Source organism: Oncorhynchus gorbuscha, linkage group LG05 (genome assembly GCF_021184085.1).
Source record: "Oncorhynchus gorbuscha isolate QuinsamMale2020 ecotype Even-year linkage group LG05, OgorEven_v1.0, whole genome shotgun sequence".
Taxonomy (NCBI): domain Eukaryota; kingdom Metazoa; phylum Chordata; class Actinopteri; order Salmoniformes; family Salmonidae; genus Oncorhynchus; species Oncorhynchus gorbuscha.
In genome coordinates this window covers 54,304,916-54,327,402 of record NC_060177.1, presented here as the reverse complement: position 1 = coordinate 54,327,402, position 22,487 = coordinate 54,304,916, and the positions used below count along the sequence as shown (strand labels likewise).

At 44.8% G+C, this 22,487-nt stretch overlaps 1 protein-coding gene across 4 annotated transcripts in view; it reads right to left on the bottom strand.

Moving 5' to 3' along the window:
* Positions 1-22,487, bottom strand: part of LOC124036066 (protein prune homolog 2-like) — a 52,299-nt gene that overhangs the window by 16,452 nt on the left and 13,360 nt on the right. For all 4 annotated transcript variants that reach the window (XM_046350189.1, XM_046350190.1, XM_046350188.1 and 1 more), the window contains exons 2-8: positions 21,338-21,442; positions 20,971-21,173; positions 20,597-20,760; positions 19,046-19,198; positions 17,803-17,897; positions 6,279-6,437; positions 252-4,336 (exon numbers count right to left, since the gene is read on the bottom strand). In XM_046350189.1, coding sequence (XP_046206145.1) covers positions 252-4,336; positions 6,279-6,437; positions 17,803-17,897; positions 19,046-19,198; positions 20,597-20,760; positions 20,971-21,173; positions 21,338-21,442 — 4,964 coding nt within the window. The remainder of the gene's footprint in view (positions 1-251; positions 4,337-6,278; positions 6,438-17,802; positions 17,898-19,045; positions 19,199-20,596; positions 20,761-20,970; positions 21,174-21,337; positions 21,443-22,487) is intronic.

Sequence of the window (22,487 nt, the reverse complement as noted above, 5' to 3'; positions counted from 1 at the left end):
ACCCACCCCATTCTTCTCTCACATAGTACACACCGTCTCTCTCCTGAGAGCTTTTAACTCTGCTTGCACGGTCTGTGCTACTTTACAAATACCCAGCAGCTGTTTAGAGACCCGTACACACTCAGAAACCCATAGAAAAGGCAGGATAGCCTAAGGGCAAACACAAGGAAGCATAATATACACAAAGAAACACCATAACTCTCATTTATGTAAAGAATTGTACGGTGTGCTACTTTATAGATATTACTTACCCCAGGTAGGATGAGTCCGTTTCTTCAAAATCATCTCCACCACCTCCCATTTTATGATCGACTAACAGGTCTTCAAGGCCCTGTGAAGGTCTTCGGGGTTGATTTCTCATTGGTTGCTCAGCTGTAAAGTCAACCTGATTCTGCGAGAACCTTTCCATCATTGACTGTGCTGTCAGTCTATCACCATCCTCTGAGAAATGACCTCCACTCAGGTGCTCACTATTCTCCAGTAGCTCAGCGGTAGGCCCAGGGTTTGGTGCATGGGCGTGGCTGTGTATCACCTCACATACTCCTTTCTCCATCTCCTCACCTGTGTCCCAACTGGGAGGGTCCATGCCAAACTCCTCCTCCTCCTTGTCCATGAGGTCGCCTGAGAACGGAAGCCCCACCTCTTGGACAGGAGAGGGACCACCTGATAGGTTCTCGGGAGTGCCCATCAATGAGCTGTCCCCCAATGGGGATTGTGAGCTGTCTGTGAGGGGGAGGGGAGACTGGGGGATGGCGTGATGCCGCTGCTGGTCGCCTTGTTCCCTCGGCAGAGAGCCCCAGCTCTGGCTCCGTTGAGAGGGAGATGGGGGGACGGAGGGGGAGAGCCCGCCCTCGTCAGAGTCCTCCAGAGAGATCTGAGAGTGGACGTAGACCTCCTCCCTGGCTTTGAGGAAGTGTTGTTCTGCTGGGTATCTCAGGGAGGCGCTGCTGCTTTTTACGACTCTGGCATTCGTCTGGCCATCATAGCTGTCGTCATCCAAGTCCGAACTACCGAGGCCCGCTACTCTCATCTCTGACTGGTGGAGGCATGGCCGATTGGTATCTGATTGGCCGCAGCCACTTATCTCTGTGGTTACTTGGATTTGAGGGCTAACAAGATAAGAGGCGGCTGTTTCGGAGTACCTTTGGTTGGTTGTGTGCGAGCTTTGACAGAAGCCAATCCCATTTGCGTTGGCTTGGGTAGAGTGGTCTTCATCTGTGGGAATAGGCGAAATAGGATTGTCACCTGCGTCTGAGCAGAATGGGCTGTGGATATCTATGTTTGTTCGATCACGCCTATTTAGCTCATTTTTGTCTTGATGTCTGTGAGTGGCTGTCCCGGATTGGAGTAAAGTAGCCGCATAAGAGAGCATGCTATATGTCTCTAAGGATCTAGACCCCTTCCTGCTGCCAATATCAGTGTCTCTGGTTACATTCCTCTCTCTATAATCATCCTTGCTCTCTCTATCACTCTCTCTGACTGTCCCTGACACGATGATGTAGTCCATCTCCAGGCCTGATGAGGATTCGCCATCTGAGTTGGACCTGACATCCTCGCTGCTCCCGGGAGGAAAGCTATCTGGGCTGGGCTTGAGCCTGTCTTTTTCCCCTGAGCTGGAGCTCAGTGACATAGGAACACTATGGATGCTATCTTCCATATGATGAGGTCCCCCATCTGGATAGATCACCTTAGTAGTCCATTGGAGGGATGATGCGCCATTTGGTGGTGATTCAGAATCACCGGCTTTTAAAACAGGGGTTGAGAGGTGGTCCCAACTGTCAAGCTTTGGGGATGCAGAGGGCTGAGTCTGGGTTGTGTCTGGGTCTTTCCATGTCTGGTCAAAGTTTAACTCAGTGACGGGCTCCTCCCCGTGACTCAGAGGTAAGGCGTCATCCTCTGTGGGGGAGGAGCCATCATCCACCAGCACAAATGGGGAATGGCTACTCAGGTCCTCTGTCCAATCGGGGCCCTCAGATGCCTCAGATCCCTGCCCTCTGTTGTCATACTCGCTCTTCACAGAGGGCCCCCCTGGAACTGGAAGCATCCCATTTCTGGTCCCGTGGCCCAATCCAGAGGTTCCGTCGAACAGGAACACCTGTCTGCCAGTGGAAGTCAACTGTTCAATGCCTGTCGTTGTTGACCCGCTACAATCACTGTTGCCTTTCACGATGGACGGCTGATGTTCAGTGGTGCTGCCACTTGATTCTGGTTTTAGCACTGCTATAAAAGGGCTGGACTGACCTTGGATCAGCTCAGTAGTGTCTGCTCTAGGGCTGGCCTGGAGATCAGGGGAGGAGGGCTGACTCCAGATGCCTCCTCCTCCTACATTATCATACTCAGAGGTAGACATCACCATGTTTGGGACGGGGATGAGCATGTCCCCCGACATTTGATCCTGTGTCATTTGATTCTCTGTCATCATGTGATCATCATGCCCTGATTGGGGACATATTTTTCCCTCGTCTCCATTGATGACTATCTGAACTCTCTGGGCCTGCCTCCTTACATTCTCTTGCAGTTGTGAGGCTTCTTCAGAATATCTTCCCTTCCCCTCATGTTGCCTTAGGTCTGTCCCAGGCTCCGCCTCCCAGGGCTCCATGCCAGCAAGCTCCTCCCTCCCAGTCCCAGCGACCTCCGGACTGGTTGCCATGGAAGCACTATCTTCCTGTATGGTGGTGTTCCACATGTCCATCCCCTCACTAGACACACCCAGTGGACTCTCCAAGGATGTTCCCAGCGCAGGGAGCCCGCAGGAGTCCGACCGCTCGGATAGATCGGCCATGTCTGGGGTAGTGAGTGTGGATTGGCTGTCTTCGTGGATTGTCATGTTCCATAGGTCCAGAGACTCTGGGTAGGACGGGGTCGTGACACTGGTGGCGCTGGTCGCACTGTCCGATTTGAGAAATCCCTTCTGGGCTGAGTAGGTCCAGAAGTCCAGCTCTGTGGCCTTCCTGACTAGACCATCCTCTTCTTCCTTCGAGGTCTCTGGTGTGAGAGGGGCCAGAGATGCTCGCTTTTTTCCTACCACAGAAGAGCGTGCACGTGATGTGACTTTGAGGAGCTTCCCTTCTCCGTTCTCTTCATCCGGAGGAGTGAGCTGCAGATCGTCCAGTGTCACCGGCTGCCATGGTTCTGTGAAACCTGAGTCAGGGTTCCAGGTGTCGTAGGGTTCTATGTACTCATTCACAAGAGTGAGCTGTCTCTCCACTGGTTTGGAACAGACATCCTTCTCTTCTCGCAGCTTAGTGTTTCTCACATCTCCTTCTCCTCTTCCACCTCCGCTGCCCTCGTCCTCTCTCAGGCCCTCCAGATCAATGTCAGGGTTAGGACAATCTGTGCAGACATACCCAGCCTCTGTCAGGCTCCACGTGTTTGCGTCATCCGAGGTGGAGCCTTTCGTATCCAAGGCAAAGTCATCCCAGGCCTCTGACGAGGATATGCTCTCTTTGTGCTGCAGCCCGTTGATTCTCTCAGCGACGTCCTCTGGAAAGAAGCGGACCTCTGTGCCACTGTGAGTGCTGCTACCCACAAGGCTGTTGACAGGAGTGGGAGGGACCCTGTTCATGCTCTGGTCCATCAGAGCTCCTCCCCCAATCAAGTCGTTTCCTACCAATCCTCCATGCCCAGCTGACGAATCAGGGGTGTAGAAATCCACCATGCTCAGCTCATCAAACTCAGACAGGCTGGAGCTGCCATGGCCTCCTGTACCTCGAGAGGAGTGCAGCACTGCATCTTCTGCAGGTGGAGACGAGTTACTGCAGTGCAGTGGGTCAAAGCTGAACAGCTCAAGGTTTTCGCCGCTCCTGTTCCTGCTTGAGTGTCTCCTCTCATGCGGGATGGGGGACAGAGAGGGGAACCCGAGCGCCGGGTTTAGGAGGAAACCCCCGGCCATCGCCTCGGCTACCGGGCTGTCATCACTTAGGAACACGGAGCTCTCCTTGGAAGAGCGGCTGCTGCGGATGGTTGCCAGGCCGCTGTCCGGGCTCACCAGGTCAGCACCCACATCACCAGGCATCGCCACGGCAATGGGGCCCTCGGGCCTCTCCACGTCAGAGCCGTACATGTCGGTGAAGCCTGAGGAGCCCTGAGACAGTGGGGCGCTGCCCGCCACGCCCTCCGTGGAGGAGGTCCTGCTAGTGGGGGCGCAGGCTAACAAGCAGCACCGGCGCTCCATGAACTCCTTGAGGAGCTCCATGACCAGGGGTCCCAGACCTCGAGGTGAGTCTGCCAGGGTCTTGTGGTGGTAGAGCTGCAGGGACCCTTGGGAGCCCTGGGGACAGTCCACAGGCTCCAGCCTAAGAGAGGAGCTCACTGACTCCTCCAGCTCACAGCAGATCTGGAACAGAACCGGAACAATTGGAATGACAGCATGGTATAAAAAAAATGCTTTGGCAGAGCCAAGGACAAAATTAAATCTGTTCCATTTTGAAGTTATTTCAACAAAAACGTTCAATACAAGTGATTCACTTTTTGACTTTGGCAGTGTATCTGTATACTAGGTGATTGGTGTGCATATCTCTCTATTAAGTTATGTTTGCGTTAGTCTCTCTGGTAGGTAATGTGTGTATACAGAGCCATCAGAAAGTATTCATGCCCCTTGACTTATTCCACATTCTGTTGTGTTACAGCTTGAATTCAAAACAGATTTAAAAAGTCATTCTCACCCATCTACACACAATACCCTTAAATGACAAAGTGAAAACATTGTTTTGTTATTTTAGAAAATGAAATACAGATATATCTCAATTACATAAGTCTTCACATAAGTCTGAGTCAATACTTTGTAGAAGCACCTTTGGCGGTGATTACAGTTGAGCCATCTTGGTCTATCAGCTTTGCACATCTGGATTTGGGGATTCTCTCCCGTTCTTCCTTGCAGATTTTCTCAAGCTCTGTTAAGTTAGATGAGGAGCAGCGGTGAACAGCAATCTTCAAGTCTGTCTACAGATTTTCAATGGGATTCAAATCTGGGCTTTGGCTGGGCCACTCAAGGACATTCCCATTGTTGTTTAGAAACCATTACAACATTGCTTTGGCTGTATGCTTGGGGTCATTGTCCTGTTGGAACGTAAATCTTCGTCCCAGTCTAAGGTTGTTTGCACTCTGAAGCAGGTTCTCATCAAGGATTCACCTGTATTTGGCGTCATTCATTGTTCCCTCTGAAAAGCATCCCCATAGCATGATGCTGCCACCACCATGCTTCACGGTAGGGATGGTGTTAGACAGGTGTTTTTCCCCCAGACATAGTTCTTTGCATTCAGGACATTGCCCTCTCATCAGACCACAGAATATTTTGCCTTATGATCTCAGAGTCTTTCAAGTATCTTTTTGCAAACTCCAGGTGTTTTGTCATGCCTTTTTCTCAAGAGTGGATTTCGTCTGGCCAATTCTCCCATCTCAGCCATTAGGTTCTTGGCCACCTCCCTGACCAAGGTCCTTCTTGCCTGGTTGTTCAGTTTGGTCAGACAGCCAGCTCTAGGCGGAGTCTGGGTAGCCTCATATGTTTTCAATTTCCCAATGATGGAGGCCACTGTGCTCTTTGAAACTTTCAACACAAATTGTTTTATATATTCCCCAGATATATGCCTCATCACAATTCTCTCTCAGAGATTAACAGACAGTTCCTTGGATTTCATGGTATAGTTTCTGCTCTGGCATGCACTACATTTACATCATTTGCATTTAAGTCATTTAGCAGACGCTCTTATGCACTGTCAACTGTTGGACCTTTTATATAGACAGGTGTGTTTATTTCTAAATCATGTCCAAACAATTGAATTGGCCACAGGTGGACTCCAATCAAGTTGTAGTGACATCTCAAGGATGATCAAAGGAAATTGGATGCACCTGAGCTCATTTTGGAGTGTCATAGCCAAGGGGCGTGAATAATTATGTAAATGAGATATTTCCGTATTTCATTTTGAATACATTTGCTAAAATTTCTAAAAACATGTTTTCACTTTGTCATTATGGGGTATTGTGTGTAGATGGGTGAGAACAAAGATCTGTTCCATCCATTTTGAATTCAGGCTGTAACACAACAACATGTGGAATAAGTCATACCCCTTGAGTGCTTTCTGAAGGCACTGTATGTCTCTATTATGGGATGTGTGTATATGTGTGTACTAGATGACTCGTAATAATGTCCGGAATGTATTTGATACCATTCCATTAATTCCGCTCCAGCCATTACCACGAGCCCGTTCTGCCCAATTTAGGTGCCACCAACCTCCTGTGTTATCTATCTCGCGCAGCCTGATGTAAAAAAGAACACGTACCTGGTTGAGAATGTCAGAGTTTTCGGAGTACACTGCCACCTGCTGGCGTGGATGGCGAGGGTCACTCTGGCGAGATGAGACTATGACAAGACTCTCATAACCATGGTGATGACAGAAGGACTTCAACACCCCAACCAGGCCATGGCGAGCATTCCAGTCCTAGGTTGTCATATGAAAATACCAAAGATATGTGTTAGGTTTCGTATCTGCTATATTTTGATAGATACTCTTATTTTCGTATATATTTACACATACAGTATGTACAGTATATTCAGAGTTTTATAGTTATGGTCTACTCGAGGTATTGACTTTGTCATAACATTTATTTGAGATATTGACTTTTGTCACCATTTTGTAGCACTTAAAAAACTGACCTCCACTTAAACTGACATAAAAACTTTTTGGTTCAGTCTCATTTTGTGCATCGAGTCAAAAGTGCTTTTAATAATGCCTTTGTCTGTTTCTATGAGAGACGAAGCAGTCAGAGCACAGAGAGGGGTAAAGAGACATTTGATGATTTATTGTTTGAAAATTAACTGTTTGCTCTTAACACATCCAACATTCCCAGCTTATGGTAATTCTCTGACAGCCCCGGTGATTGATGGAGAGAAAGTTGCATTAATTAATGGTTTTGTTTGTCAAGAGAGCTTGTTTTTTTCTCTTCAAAGATTAACAACAACTCGATGGCATCCCTAATTTCTAAGACAAAAAAGTGTAAAAAAGTGTTACAGTTCAAAACAAATAGCGAGATGAATCACTTCATTTGTTGTATGATGGTTGTTTGTTTTTACAATGGCGTACAAGTTAACACACTTGTATTATTTTAGATAACACCCCTGCAAAAAAAAAATACTATGTCAATATAACTTTGAATAATACAGGGAAATTGTCAACCAATTAAAAAAACACTACTTTAAATCAAATATAAAGAGAAAAAGATGACATCACATTTAATAGATTTTTTTTTAAATGACCAAATATTGTTTCAATAAGTATTGTCATTGCATGAAAGATATGTGTAAAGAACCTCAGTCTGGCATAATAATTTAGACTGGAGAGAAACTGTTATAATGTGTCCTGAGACACAGGAAGCAGTTTATAAAATGTAACTAGTGTAACACAGTATAGGAAGTGACTAGCTAATGCACATGTGCACAGTCTTGGCATTCTCTCAATGAGTTTCATGAGGTAGTCCCCTTGAATGCATTTCAATTAACAGATGTGCCTTGTTAAAAGTTCATTTGTGGAATTTCTTTCCTTCTTGATGTGTTTGAGCCAATCCGTTGTGTTGTGACAAGGTAAGGGGGTACACAGAAGATAGCCCTATTTGGTTAAAAAAAAGTCCATATTATGGCAAGAACAGCTCAAATAAGCAAAGAGAAATGACAGTTCATCATTACTTTAAACCAGCAAGAGCTATGATGAAACTGCCTCTCATGAGGACCGCCACATGAAAGGAAGACCCAGAGTTACCTCTGCTGTAGAGGAGAAGTTTGTTAGAGTTAACTGCACCTCAGAAATTGCAGCCCAAATAAATGCTTCAAAGTTCAAGTAACAGGCACATCTCAACTTCAACTGTTCAGAGGAGACTGTATCAAGCCTTCATGGTCAAATTGCTGCAAAGAAACCACTACTAAAGGACACCAATAAGAAGAAGAGGACAAAATGGACATTAGACTGGTGGAAATCTGTCCTTTGGTCTGATGAGTCCAAATATGAGATTTTTGCTTCCAACCGCTGTGTCTTTGAGAGACGCAGAGTGTGGTTCCCACTGTGAAGCCTGGAGGAGGAGGTGTGATAGTGTGGGGGTGCTTTGCTTGTGACACTGTTGGTGATTTATTTAGAATTCAAGGCACACTTAACCAGCATGATTACCACAGTATTCTGCAGCGATATGCCATCCCATCTGGTTTGCGCTTAGTGGGACTATCATTTGATTTTCAACAGGACAATGACCCAAACACACCTCCAGGCTGTGTAAAGGCTATTTGACCAAGAAGGAGAGTGATGGAGTGCTGCATCAGATGACCTGGCCTCCACAATCACCCGACCTCAACCCAATTGAGATGGTTTGGGATGAGTTGGACCGCAGAGTGAAGGAAAAGCAGCCAACAAGTGCTCAGCATATGTGGGAACTCCTTCCTGTTGGAAAAGCATTCCTGGTGAAGCTGGTTGAGCGAATGCCAATGGTGTGCAAAGCTGTCATCAAGGCAAAGGGTGGCTACTTTGAAGAATGTAAAATATATTTTGATTTGTTCAACACTTTTTTGATTACGACATGATTCCATATATGTAATTTAATAGATTTGATGTCTTCACAATTATTCTACAATGTAGAAAATAGTCAAAATAAAGAAAAAGCCTTAAATGAGTAGGTGTGTCCAAACTTTTGACTGGTACTTTCTATGTGTGTGTTTGTGCGTGTGCGTGTGCATGTGTGTGTGCGCGCACCTGAGCTAGTGTGTGTGTACGTGAACGTGTGTCATGAGTTGTGTGGTCTGTGCCTGTGCCTGTGTGGGGTGCGGAAGGCCCAGTAGTAGTGATGGATGGCTGCTGTAGGCATGGTGTTGCCCAGGCTGAGTCAATATTAACCTGCGTGGATGAGGGCCACACGGATTCTCTCTCGGCTCTCCCCTTGCACAATATGGCTGCTGTCAGGGAGAGCCCCATCAATCTGCTCACACACAACTGTCACCCCGGTGACACAGTCATTTTTCACCAGCGATATCCTGATGAGTGCAATGAGGCCTCCCCAGCTTTGTTAAAAACACACATATTCACTCACTCACACAGGCAAAAACACACACACACACACACAAATGCGCGAACACATACGTTATATGAACACACACGTGCGAATGAGTGGCACGCACACTGTATATTACATGACCACACTCTACTCATGAATACAATTATGCAAACAGTGATACCGATATGCGCGCACACACACACACACACACACACACACACACACACACACACACACACACACACACACACACACACACACACACACACACACACACACACACACACACACACACACACACACACACACACACACACACACACACACACACACATGAAAAATAGAGAGAAAGTGAAGCACAAATCTTCCAGATAACACGCAGAGCCACAGTCTGTCTACCATTTGTTTGTAACATGAGTCAACATCCCCCCCATGCCCTAACATCCCCCCCATACCCAGCCCCCAACATCCCCAAATCAGCTACAATTTCACTTACTGGGTCACAAATAGAGTACATTTTGCGTCCCTTTGATATTTTAAGTTGAAATTGTGCACCAATACTGACATTTTAATGTCTGTTATATTACATAAAGTGTTCTGAACACATAATTGTTTTTTTTTATCAATAAAAAGCCTTACATGAATAAAAACATTTTGCATTTTGATATGTCCCTCCACATGTTTTTTCCGACCTAGGAAAATGTTAACCCACTTCTAACCCCAAAATGTCTCAACCTTTTCACCATCATTGTACAGCTCTAGTTATGTTATTGCTTTGACAGTCATTTCTGAAGATGATTATTGACGTCATGTGATAAGTGATCCATTTCCATCTGTCCCTCATGTTAAGGTCCCACCCTGTTATGTGAACTGAACTCTCAAAACATTGAACACATTATCATCAAATCAGTGTGACCGCAGGTGAGCTGGTTCTACTCTTCTTGCCCATTTTCTAGTGTTTTGTGGCGGAAAACAGAGCAGGTTGAGCATAAAACATCAACTCTTGTTACCAAATAGACAGACAGGCTAAAAATGTTAACAATAAAGTATTTTCTTTGTGAAGCTTGCATTCAATTGCCCCTCCCTGTTGCACATAACACACTTCCATTCCCCCTGTCAAAAAATGGATTTATGGCTGATTTAAAATCAACCCTGTTACAGTCAACCCTGTTGCTGTAATGGGACTTTATTGACACTTACTATGGTTCTGTCTTGAGATGGGAAAACATGTTTCTTTATGACAAAATTGCCTAAAAGCACAGACCACATCTTCTAAACGTTCCATCTACGTCTGAGTTACTTCTAAAGAGCTCTCCCCCCCCCATGAAGATTCACCCCCACCTTCCCCAGTCATTCCACCTATTTAAACCACTGTATGAGCCTCTTGCTTTCCTCCCCTCCCTTTACCCCACCCCACTAATGTAGAGGATCAAAGATGTCTCAATAAAACACTTGAATACTACTCATATCATTACAAATAATGAATATTTTGGTCAATGTAACTAGATTAACAAGTTGAACATGGGAGGTCTAGCCATACATAGCTAATGCCTTTCCTTCTTTCTCTTGATAATTTGTTCCTTCTCTCTGTGTTCAACTCACTCCCTTCCTCTCTTCATCTCAGATTCTCTGCCTCTTAGCTTCCCTTTATTCTCTAGTCTATTCTCTCTCCCCCTCCCTCCCACCCACCTCTTTCTCTCCCTCCCTCCCACCTCTTTCTCTCTCTCCCTCCCTCCTCTTTCTCTCCCTCACTCCCTCCCTCCCTCCCACCTCTTTCTCTCTCTCCCTCCCTCCTCTTTCTCTCTCTCTCCCTCCTCTTTCACACCCTCCCTCATCTCTCTCTCTCTCCCTCCCTCCTCTTTCTCTCCCTCCCTCCCTCCTCTTTCTCTCCCTCCCTCCCTCCTCTTTCTCTCCCTCCCCGCCTCCTCTTTCTCTCCCTCCCTCCCTCCTTTCTCTCCCTCCTCTTTCTCTCCCTCCCTCCCTCCTCTTACTCTCTAGTTGTGTTTGCTCCACAGGTAGCAAGTCTTTAGTGGCTCCTCCAAGTTCTCCAACCTGCCATCATTATGCAGAATAGCCTTAGGTATAAACTTGTGCTCCATAACTCACGCCCTACGCGTGTAAATTCCCATACAAACACAGTCAAAGCAAAACACATTTCCTGCTGTCGACAACATCTCTGGCAAAGAATTAATCAACCGTTCATCCATTTAGGCTCTTTGCATACCCTTTCTGTCAGAAACACAATGCTCAGAGAGCTCCGGCACTCTTCTGAGGCGATCGTTTCGTTGCCCTGATGAATCCATCAAGCAAGGTTTGATTTATACGTCTGTCTGTGATCACAGCAGTACAGCTACAGCAAATGGAGTGGCAAGGAGCGAGCTGACACCATCCGCTCCACACACACAACTCTGTGGAACTTTGGGAGACAGCCTGGATGGGGGTAGAGGGGGGGGGGGGGTAAAAGTTTGACACACGACATACGCATGAATGTCTACCGCATATTCTGCTCCGTGTCCTTGATTAACCCAACAAGGGAAAAGTTTGGGGCTGTAATCTACAGATGCATGTTTTTGGTTTACTTGTCCACCATTGGCCTTTTTGCCCAAAGCAACTCAAAGGGAGGGCTATGTCTCAAACAATGGGACAATGAGTCTAGTGAGCAAACCGTGACCACATACTTACAAACATTAAAACACGGAAGCATACACTAAAACTAAAAGTATAGTCATTGGCCATAGCATATCTCTAAAGCAAGCATAGGGTGCTTATGAAATACGCTACTACACTCCTTGTCTTTTCAAAGACCGATGTGACTGGTGTCCTGGTCAGGCTTCATCTAATCTCTCGTGACAGACTGTCACACAGTAGCTAGCTAGCACGAGATTTGGTTGCGGTTTCTGACATTAGGCCTGATCTGACATGGCACTCCTTCCTGATTCATCATACACAGACCTTTACAGGCCACCGTACTGTGTCTGTCGTTTTGCAAGTTCCGACCCAACTTTGCTATTTTGTGATTAGTTTGCTGTTTATTTTTACTTTATTTTCACAAAATGTATCCGTTATTTTTTTCTTACAACCGACAAAAACTTTGGAACATCAGATCAGCAGTTACTTACCTCAATTGCGAACTCAACTTCGACTCATCTGCCCTGGGCTCTCTCTCTAATTCTCGGGCTAGCCAAGAGGAAACGCCAGAGGCAACAACAATTCTTCCCCCTCGGGGGTTTGAAAAAGTTGGTCATGGGCCCTCAATTCCTCTAAAAGTTCTACAGCTGTACCGTTGAAAGCATTTTGGCTGGCTGTGTCACTGCCTGGCATGGCAATAGCACCGACCTCGATCGCATGGCGCTACAGAGGGTGGTGCGGACAGCCCAGTACATCACTGGGGCCATGCTCCCTGCCATCCAGGGCTTCTATATCAGGTGGTGTGTATTTATTGTCTCTATGCACACTCACAGGGCACTACACATTCACACTCACTCCATCATCTGCTCAATCACACATAAGCACATACATTTATACTGACTCTACACACACACCCACTCACATACAAGCTGCTGCTACTCTGTTTATCTTACATCCTGATGCCTCGTCACCTTACCCCCTGTACATATCTACCTCCATCACTTCAGTACCCCCTGGACATTGTAAAGATGGTATTGTAACTGACCCTGTATAAAGTACGCTTCCAAACTTATTGTGTTCTTCATATTCCTTCTCATTTCTCGTGTTTGTTTTTCGAGTATTACATTGTTATTGATCATTGCATTGTTGGGCTTTGAGTTTGCAAGAAAGGCTGTACTTTACTTGTGCATGTGACATTAAAACTTGAAACTTGGGCCCTATTTCACAAAGCATCTCATAGTAGTAGTGCAGATCTAGGATCCCCCCCGTCCCCCCGTCCATGTAGTCACATTCATTACAATCTAAAAGACAATTTATCATAGATCAGCACTCCTAATCTGAGACGCTTTAAGAAAACAGGCCCTGGAGGCTCTGTCTGTTTGGGGGGGGGGGGTGTCTGGGTCCCAAACTGACACCATCACCTGCTTGACCTAAAGGAGAGAAGAGGAAGGAGGGAGAAGAGAGAGAGGGAGAAGGAAGGAAGGAGAGGGAGGAAGAGAGAGAGGCCTACTCTTCAATCTTAGTCCCTGGGAGGGCCGCCCTGCACCTGCTATCCCTCATCCCATCTCATCAGAAAGGCATTTAGAGCTCCGTGACTGCAGGCCCATAATTAGCACGGATAATTATTTGCAAGGGGTGCTGGGTAAAACTGGCCTGGCATAAACAAACAGGAGGGCTCGGAGACGGATGACAAACAACATTAACATACCCTCTAACCCAGTCAAACACAATGATGATACACAGGAACACAAACACAAAAGACTGACATAAAATACCCAACTACAAACATAGCACACAATCTTTGCACCCAGCTAAAATGGCAGGTAAAACCACGACAAAATAAATGTCTAACTCACATTCAAACAAACTGGCATGTCTACACAAACACACACACACACTCTCTCTCATGAATATGGTAACGTCTCTATGCACGTGGCTGCAGGCTTCTATCTCTCCTACAGTTCATCAACTCCCCAGCACGCCGACGCCAACCAACGCTTCATCTGCCGCGGCTAATTACCGGGCTTGCCGTTAGCTTAGCAGAAAACACCAAGACCCTGCATCTCCTAATATTTGTCAGCCTTCCATTTGTTCTGTTTAGGCATGTTCTTTTAAAATGTTAACCAATGAAAAATAAACACGTTGACAATGAAAAACTATGTGGCATGTATTAGCTTGTATTAAAATGCTAAGGCAGATTACATACAGTCAGGTCCAAAATTATTGCCACCCTTGATAAAAATGATATAAAAAGACTATGAAATAAATCATTCAAATACTGAGCTATACTGTATGCTCAAAAAATGGGAACTTATATTATTTTATACTAATATAATTGCTCAGAGAGAGAGATTGTGTTGATAAATAATATGATTTATTTTTTAAGATGGGGTGCCAATAATTATGAAACCTGTTTTCAATCCTCTGGCACCCTCCCCTTGCGAGGATACCGTCACTGAGCCTCTTTCCAGATTGTAGACCCATTTTGGTCTAAGCTTATCGACTGCCTTCTTCAATTCAAACCACAGGTGTAGATGGCGAATGCAAAATGTTGATTTTGTGGTCAATTAACTATTTATTTGTGGATGTTGATGTGTGCATGGGGATATATCTTGTAGATCTGGAGGCTTGGTGAACTTAAGATACAACCAAGTTCTGTAATTCTCCAACTTTGGCCTTTGGCTTTTTCTTTGCCTCCCAAACTAACTTCCTCACTGTGCATGGGGACAAGATACACTTGCGTCCAATACCAGGCAAGTGTACCACTGTTCTAGCGGTTTTAAACTTCTTAGGTGTTGCCCTAATAGTGGAAAGTGGTATATATTCTTCTTCCTTTTCTTTTTTTTACCCATTGTCTTATCAAGGTCAACAACCATGTCTATTTTAGTTTGCGAGCTCTTTGGCTTTTCCCATGGTGATGGATGACAAAGGGATTTTACATGTGTGTTACCTCGTTTTTATACCCCAGTGAAACAGGAAGCCATGGAAGGCCACTATGCAGTTCCTTAAACTGAGATTAAAAAGTGGAATATTACTGCAGATTCTTTTACTTTATTTACAAGAATCTTTTGACTCCGTCCTATCTTTATGAGAAAAAAGATTACTTGTTAAATGAAATCTCTTTCTCTGAATAATTGTATTTCTCTACATACAATATAGCTCTATATTTGGTTTCTTTTCTATAATCTTTTTTTTAATCATTTTGGACCCGACTGTAACTTCTCTCAAAGTAAGAAAAACATTAAGATGTCATAAAATGTGCCTTTAAGTCAGGGGTATAAAACCGGGGGTCCGCGGAGGTACTGCAGGGGGTCCGTGAAAATATTGTAAATAAATTGATAATAATAATAATTAAACATGTTTTTTTTATATTTCTTGGCTAAAAATAGTTAAACAGCTGCTCTTATCAAACATGTGTTTGGAGTTACCTTTATAGTTAATAAGCTATGGTGTTATAAGTATAATGTGGGGAGGTAAACAATTATGAAAAACTATCTACCAGATCTATTGTTTAAAAAATGTTGATTACTTCTCCTTGCCATTATCATTTACCAGATATGTATGATGGGGGTCCCTGGGTTGCCGGTTGGCCTGGGAGGAGTCTCTGGTCAAGAAAAGGCTGAAGATCCCTGTTTTAAGTATTACTTGTAGGATAATGGAAGCTGATTTTGTTTTGATATTTGTGTAAGGAAAGAACGTTTAGGAACGTTCTACTGTACAAAACTTGGAACTTGGTTAAACTGGATTAAACGTGTATAAGTTACCGAAATGTAACTTATACAAGTAACTTCATTACTACAGAAGAGAAAGCGGAAAAGAGAGAGAGAGAGATAAAGAGAGAGAGAGTGATCCAGATGGCTCAATCACCCTGAAGAGTGGGAGAAATCGCTATTTGTTTTTCCACCAAAGAAGATTAGCAACAAGTCAATTTGCTAAATAATAAATAAATGCTCCCATTTTCGTAAATGGGTTTTTGTGAAAGTTAGAGGCACTTAGGGCTGATTGCCTCGCTTTGCTTACACAGAGTCAGAGAAGCACAGAGACTACATTCACAGAGACTACATTCAGAGAGACTACATTCACAGAGACGAACATACAGTCACGGCAATACCTAGAAACACAGACACAGTCCGTACCACTTTACTTGGATAGTCCCAAATAGATGGTTTGTAGATGTTCAGTAGATGGTCAACTAACTGAACAACATCTTAATTAACTATCCACTAGCCCTAACTCCACCCTAACTGAACCTTAACCCCAACCTTAACCCCAACCCTAACTTAACCCTAACTTAACCCTAACGCCTGTAACTCCTAACCTAACCCTAGACAGCTGCTGCACGTCAACAGAGTCGCCCTCATTGATAGTTGGTTGATAGTTGGTTGATAGTTGGTTGATAGTTTGAGCATCTGTAGATCGTCTATGAGGGACTTTCCAAATAAAGTGTGACCTACACAGATCCATTGGTAGAGTGCTACAGACAGGGACACAGACACAGAGACAGGTGTACAGATGTCTGAATGATAATAATGTATTACTAATGTAGACCCAACAGAGGCAGAGACAGTGGATTGGAACGGTCTTCCTCATGGATTGATATCCGTCTCGCTAACCCCTACTTCCTCACTCTCTTCTATTCAACACTGTCGCACGACATACAGGCAGACTGATGTATATTTGTCCATGTATCTATCCACATAAGTACTTATACCCAACACACTCTGGGGCTTACTCTTGTGCTAACAAGACAATCAGCGCTACAAATCGCTTCCACAGCACTGGTAAAAATCCCCAATCCCTCTCTCTTTACCCACCCACACACATGCACAAAGATAAACACACACACTAAAGAACAGGCACACACACACACACACACACACTCCATTATGGGCTAATTGAATCTAATTTATTTAGTTTTTGAAACGCATTTAAGGCAAACCTAAATGATGTGCTTAGCGTTTTGTTCTTCTCAAACACAATTAAAAAATAATATATAAATATATACATACTGCAAATGACATGCATATAACGGATTCATTTGGAGCCCTCGCAGGTCATTAGTAACCCACCATGACGCTGCTGAGTCGCGCGTCCGCTGGCTCCACCACCGCCCCTGGCCATTTATTCTATATTAAGTCCCTAATGGGCCCTCTCCTTGGGCTGGTAAAATATGCACAGAAGTCCAGCGCACAAAGCCATTCAAATGAACGGTTATTTATTCGCTAAACGAGGATATGATGTTTAATGTTCCTTAGACGTAGGTAGTTCCGGGGGAGGCAGAGCTACCCCTACAGCTATAGACATCATTTATTTTACACATACCCTAATATCGCACGCCAGGCAGCAGGGGAGAAAAATGGCTTTGGAAAAGAAAAAGATATAAAGAAATAATAAATGAATTGGAGAGACACATTAGAAGTTGCAGTGGAGAGAGAGAGCAGGGAGGGATACAAAAGCACAAACACGCGGGTGTCTGGAAGCACCCTCTATGTATGTGTGTGAGCGAGAGAGAGAGAGAGAGAGAGAGAGAGAGAGAGAGAGAGAGAGAGAGAGAGAGAGAGAGAGAGAGAGAGAGAGGGAAGGAGGGAGGGAGCGAGAGAGAGAGAGAGAGACCGAGAGAGAAATAGAGATAGAGAAGGTCTCGAGCCAAGCTCCCTTGTGGCTTTTAGTTTCCACAGTAAGAAGTGGAAGTGGTTTAGACAGGTAGGGGTTTAAAATGCAGAGCCCAGTGTGGTGCACCTGGCTGTGACACACGTATTTAGGCTCCTATTTCCATAACATCTCAATGCAAAAGAACACAGAGGGTCCCATAAAAACGCAAAAGTCTGTGTCATTAAAAGTTGCCATAAAAAGTTTAGGATTAAGTCAAATGGGGAAAGTAATACTGAAATGCTCTACCTGACACCAAATGAAAGTGTTGTCTTCTTTGTTGTGTCATCACTTCTATTTTAAAAGCACTTATAGCTACAACTTTTTGCTTCGGACTCCTTCGGCTTGCCAGTCAAGTTGTATTAGAGCATTGTTTGCATTACATTTTATGACACAATTTTACTGTAAACACACAATAACTATATCAGGCTAACCAAATGGTAAAATGTGTTTATTTTCCTTTTCTAGTTTTGTTTTGCTAATGACCTTTGATCTTACCTCCAGATCTACTGGCACAGTGGTGAAAGACATGGTCAGCTCCCCATCAGAGAACTCCTTCAGCTCCTTCAGAAACATCTGCTCTATGTCCAAACCTGTCACACACACACACGCACACACACACACAATGTATAGATTGCAAGGTTTGGGGTCAATTCCACAAATTCCAACAAATGTCTGCTCCCTGTAACACCACTAATTCAATTCAATTACCGATATTCTCCTGCAACGAGGACACACACACACACACACTTTTCACCAATGGGAGTACACGTTTGGAAGAGGTAAATAGTAATTGAAGCCACCTAATATTAATTAGAAATACACTGTACGTGTAATGTCACTGTTAAAGCACTGGCAGTCCAGTTATACTGTAGATACAAATATATCGATACAAATGTGAAATTATTTTTAAAAACCTGAGTGTACAAAACATCCTAACATTGAATTAGCACCCCCTTTTGCCCTCAGAACAGCCTCAATTTCGCCAGGGCATGGACTCTACAAGGTGTTGAAAGCATTCCACAGGGATGCTGGCCCATGTTGGCTCCAATGCTTCCCACAGTTGTGTCAAGTTGGCTGGATGACCTTTGGGTGGTGGACCATTCTTGATACAAAAGGGAAACTGTTGAGTGTGAAAAACCCAGCAGCATTGCAGTTCTTGACACACTCAAACCGGTGTGCCTGGCATCTACTACCATAGGCACTTAAATCTTTTGTCTTGCCCATTCACCCTCTGAACGGTACACATACACAATCCATGACAATTGACTCAAGGCTTAAAAATCCTTTAACCGGTCTCTTCCCCTTCATCTACACAGTTTGAAGTGGATTTAACAAGTGACATCAATAAGGGATCATAGCTTTCACCTGGATTCACCTGGTCAGTCTGTCATGGAAAGAGCAGGTTTTTGTACACTCAGTGTATACAAAGTACATGTCATTGAATTCAAGTTTATTCAATTCTGAATTCTAATTAAATTCCAACTATATCTTTTACAATTTCCCAAACAGCCTAACTCCAATTCAAGTCCAATTCCAATTCCATTAATTCAATTGTCCACTTCATGAGTTACATCGCCTCAGGCAGGCAGGCAAGCAGGCAGGCAGGCAGGCAGGCAGGCAGGCAGGCAGGCAGGCAGGCAGGCAGGCAGGCAGGCAGGCAGGCAGGCAGGCAGGCAGGCAGGCAGGCAGGCAGGCAGGCAGGCAGGCAGGCACAATCCAGCCAGCTGCAAACACACACCTTGAAACTGGGCCTCGCCAGCGTTAGGACCGGTTGTGACATCATAGGCGGAGATGCTGCTTCTCTCTTCCAATGCCCTCAGCAGCTCCTCCAGGTCCACCGAGCAGTGGCCAACTTGGATCCACATCACCTCTGACTGTAGCCGCAGGGCCTCTGAGAAAACACACACAGGCTGCATCAAAAACAAACCGATAGTCAGTCATCGGTGTTATATTAGACCATGTCGTCCTATTATGTTTGTATATGGCACTGAAACCACCCGGGGGAGAAATGTACAGGCCGCAAATATCTCAGGGATACTGCATCAAGACCATCATATCATACAGAGGTACTCTCACAAAGTGATGTCAGTGACCTCAGTTCAACTCATCCCACTCAGGAGCTGTTGGGTGGTGCTGTGCTCCGTAAAGCACAGCACCCTTGACTGTATGTGAATGGACAAAGCCGTCGATGACCACACGCCGTTCATTCCTATGTGACGACTCAACGGCACAGTTGAAGCTCGGGAAGTCAGTTTCAGCTTGCTAAGATGGCGTCTCATGCGGGGGATTCTCAAGACATTACATGCGTAGTTTGAGCCACTCGGGGGAAGTGACGTTGCAGATTAGCTCAGTGCTGCCTCTTCTTGAAGGCTGACCGGGATACCGCAGGCTGCCAGTAGCAGCGAAATTATCCTAATAACCTTTTTCTGTGTGCAATTTCAAAATAAATGGTTCAAGGACATACATTTGGTGTAATCGAAGCAATTATTGGTACCATGATTGTCTCCTAATGTTTTATTTATTTACACAAATATTGCCCTAGAAGATTGGCATTTTACCTTTCACTATAATTGGGATATCCTGCTTTCTGAAAACAACAGCCTGCAGTATCCCGGTCGGCCTTGAAATTCATGGCTTCAATGAGAGGGGGCAGTTGTTCTCTCTGCCACAGAACACACACACACACACACACACACACACACACACACACACACACACACACACACACACACACACACACACACACACACACACACACACACACACACACACACACACACACACACACACACACACACACACACACACACACACACACACACACACACACACACACACATAATCCGGTAAATCACAGCTAAGACATAGGGATACGCAATGGAGAACAACAAGATTGCTTGCTTGGTTGCTTGTTTGACTGATTTATTGGCAGGGGGAAGAACACACACACACACACACACACCATGCACTCATGCATGCACACACGCACACACCTGCCATGTCAGAGGTAGTGACTCATAACGGTGTGTTTAAAGTGTCAAATACAACAAACCCTGCAACCCAGAGGGGTTGAAAGAAACACACACAGGCAGACGCACATGTACACATTCTGACACTCTTTCTTCTATTCTCTTTCTGTCTAGATGTCATGACTTGTTACTCTTTATTCTCCTCCCTCGGCCATGCACATACCCTCTCTCCTGGTGGGTGTTAACCGAGTCATATCGGGGTTCTTTGTGTGTGTCCTGCATCGGCCCATTACCCCCAGGGGGGCGCCATCGGCCCTCACCTCCTAAGAGCTCCCCCAGCGGTGCACAGATCGGCTCCACTGCCTCTTGAAGAATCTCCCTGGCGACCACCATCGCCATGGACAACACCCCCTCCTCTCCTGCCCGTTGCTCGTGGTGATGGACCACTCTGAGGATGCTGGACTCCAGAGCTTCATAGTTGGAGCTGGATCAGACAGGGGAGGGGATCATTACACTACATCTGCACAAAGCCCTCAGGGCCAGTCTGAAACAATAAACACACATTTTCATAATATACCATCTAACACATCAGACAATACAGACACCCAAATGTACAAACACACGCAAAATATCACCCACATGATTTATCCCATCAATGCTGTGTGTGTGCGCATATGTGGGTGTGTGCGTGTACCTGTCGAGCACATCGTCCCTCATCAAAGTGAGGGAGAGTTTTCCTCTGTGGTGGAGCTGCAGTAGTTTGATGTCGTCTCTCCACAGCAGAGCAGACTCACACACCCTAACCCTCTTAAGGTACCGCACTGTCTCCCCCGGCAACCCCACGTCACATTTCTGACCACACAGGACCGGGACATACACACAATCTGATCGCTCCTTCTGAGAGAGAGACACACACACACAGAAAGTACAAATACAAGACACAAAAATAAACGTAAACTCAACCTCCAACACATAAACAAGTACACAAAGGCTACAATACAGACACACACAAATCACATACATAAATATCATGCACACGTGAACATGTCCCCACACATTACCTGGTTGAGGAAATAGGCGTAACAAAGTGTTGAAGCCACAGCATCTACATCTGGGTCCACCCCTCCTAGGACAGCATGGACTTTAGGACAGTCAGGTCCTGATGCCTGGAACAAACAAAGAGACAAACACACATACAGAAGAGGTTGACAAGATCATGCAGCATCAGAGTTATTGCATTGACAACGTTTACACTTCAGTGTGTTTTTCTGTCCTGCGGATTAGCAAGCATTTTAAAGTAGCTGTAGTATGACCTGAAATATGACCTATAATTAATTACAGTATGAGTGAAATCGTTTTCCTTCCAAAAAGTGGTAATTAAGTATGTTACAAATAAGCATTTGAGTTGGAATGGTTTTGGCATATACACTCCTAGAAATAAAATGGTTCTTTGGGTTCTATATAGAAACGTTTGGTTCTTTGGGTGAGATTAAATAACCCTTTACTCAAAAAAGTTGTATATATACACAGTGCTTTCAGAAAGTATTCATACCCCTTGACTTATTCCACATTTTGTTGTGTTAGACTGAATAAAAAATTTAAAAATTAGATAGATTTTTTTAAATCACCCAACTACACACTATACCACATAATGACAAAGTGAAAACATGTTTAGGACATTTTTTCAAATGTATTGAAAATTAAATATAGAAATATCTCATGTACATAAGTATTCACACCCCTGAGCCAAAACATGTATAATCCCCTTTGGCAGTGATTACAGCTGTGAGTCTTTCTGGGTGAGTCTCTAAGAGCTTTGCACACCTGGATTGTACAATATTTGCACATTATTATTTTTTTAAATTCTTCAAGCTTTGTCAAGTTGGTTGTTGATCATTGCATAACAGCCATTGTCAAGTCTTGCCATAGATTTTTAAGCCAAACTGTAACTAGGCCACTCAGGATTGTTGTCTTGGTAAGCAACTCCAGTGTATATTTGGCCTTGTGTTTTAGGTTATTGTCCTGCTGAAAGGTGAATTTGTCTCCCAATTTGTCTGGTGAAAGCAGACTGAACCAGATTTTCCTCTATGATTTTGCCTGTGCTTAGCTCTATTCTTTTTTTTTTTTTAACCCCCCCCCCCAAAAAAAACTCACTAAGTGAGTCTTTGCCGATGACAAGCATACCCATAACATGATGCAGCCACCACCATG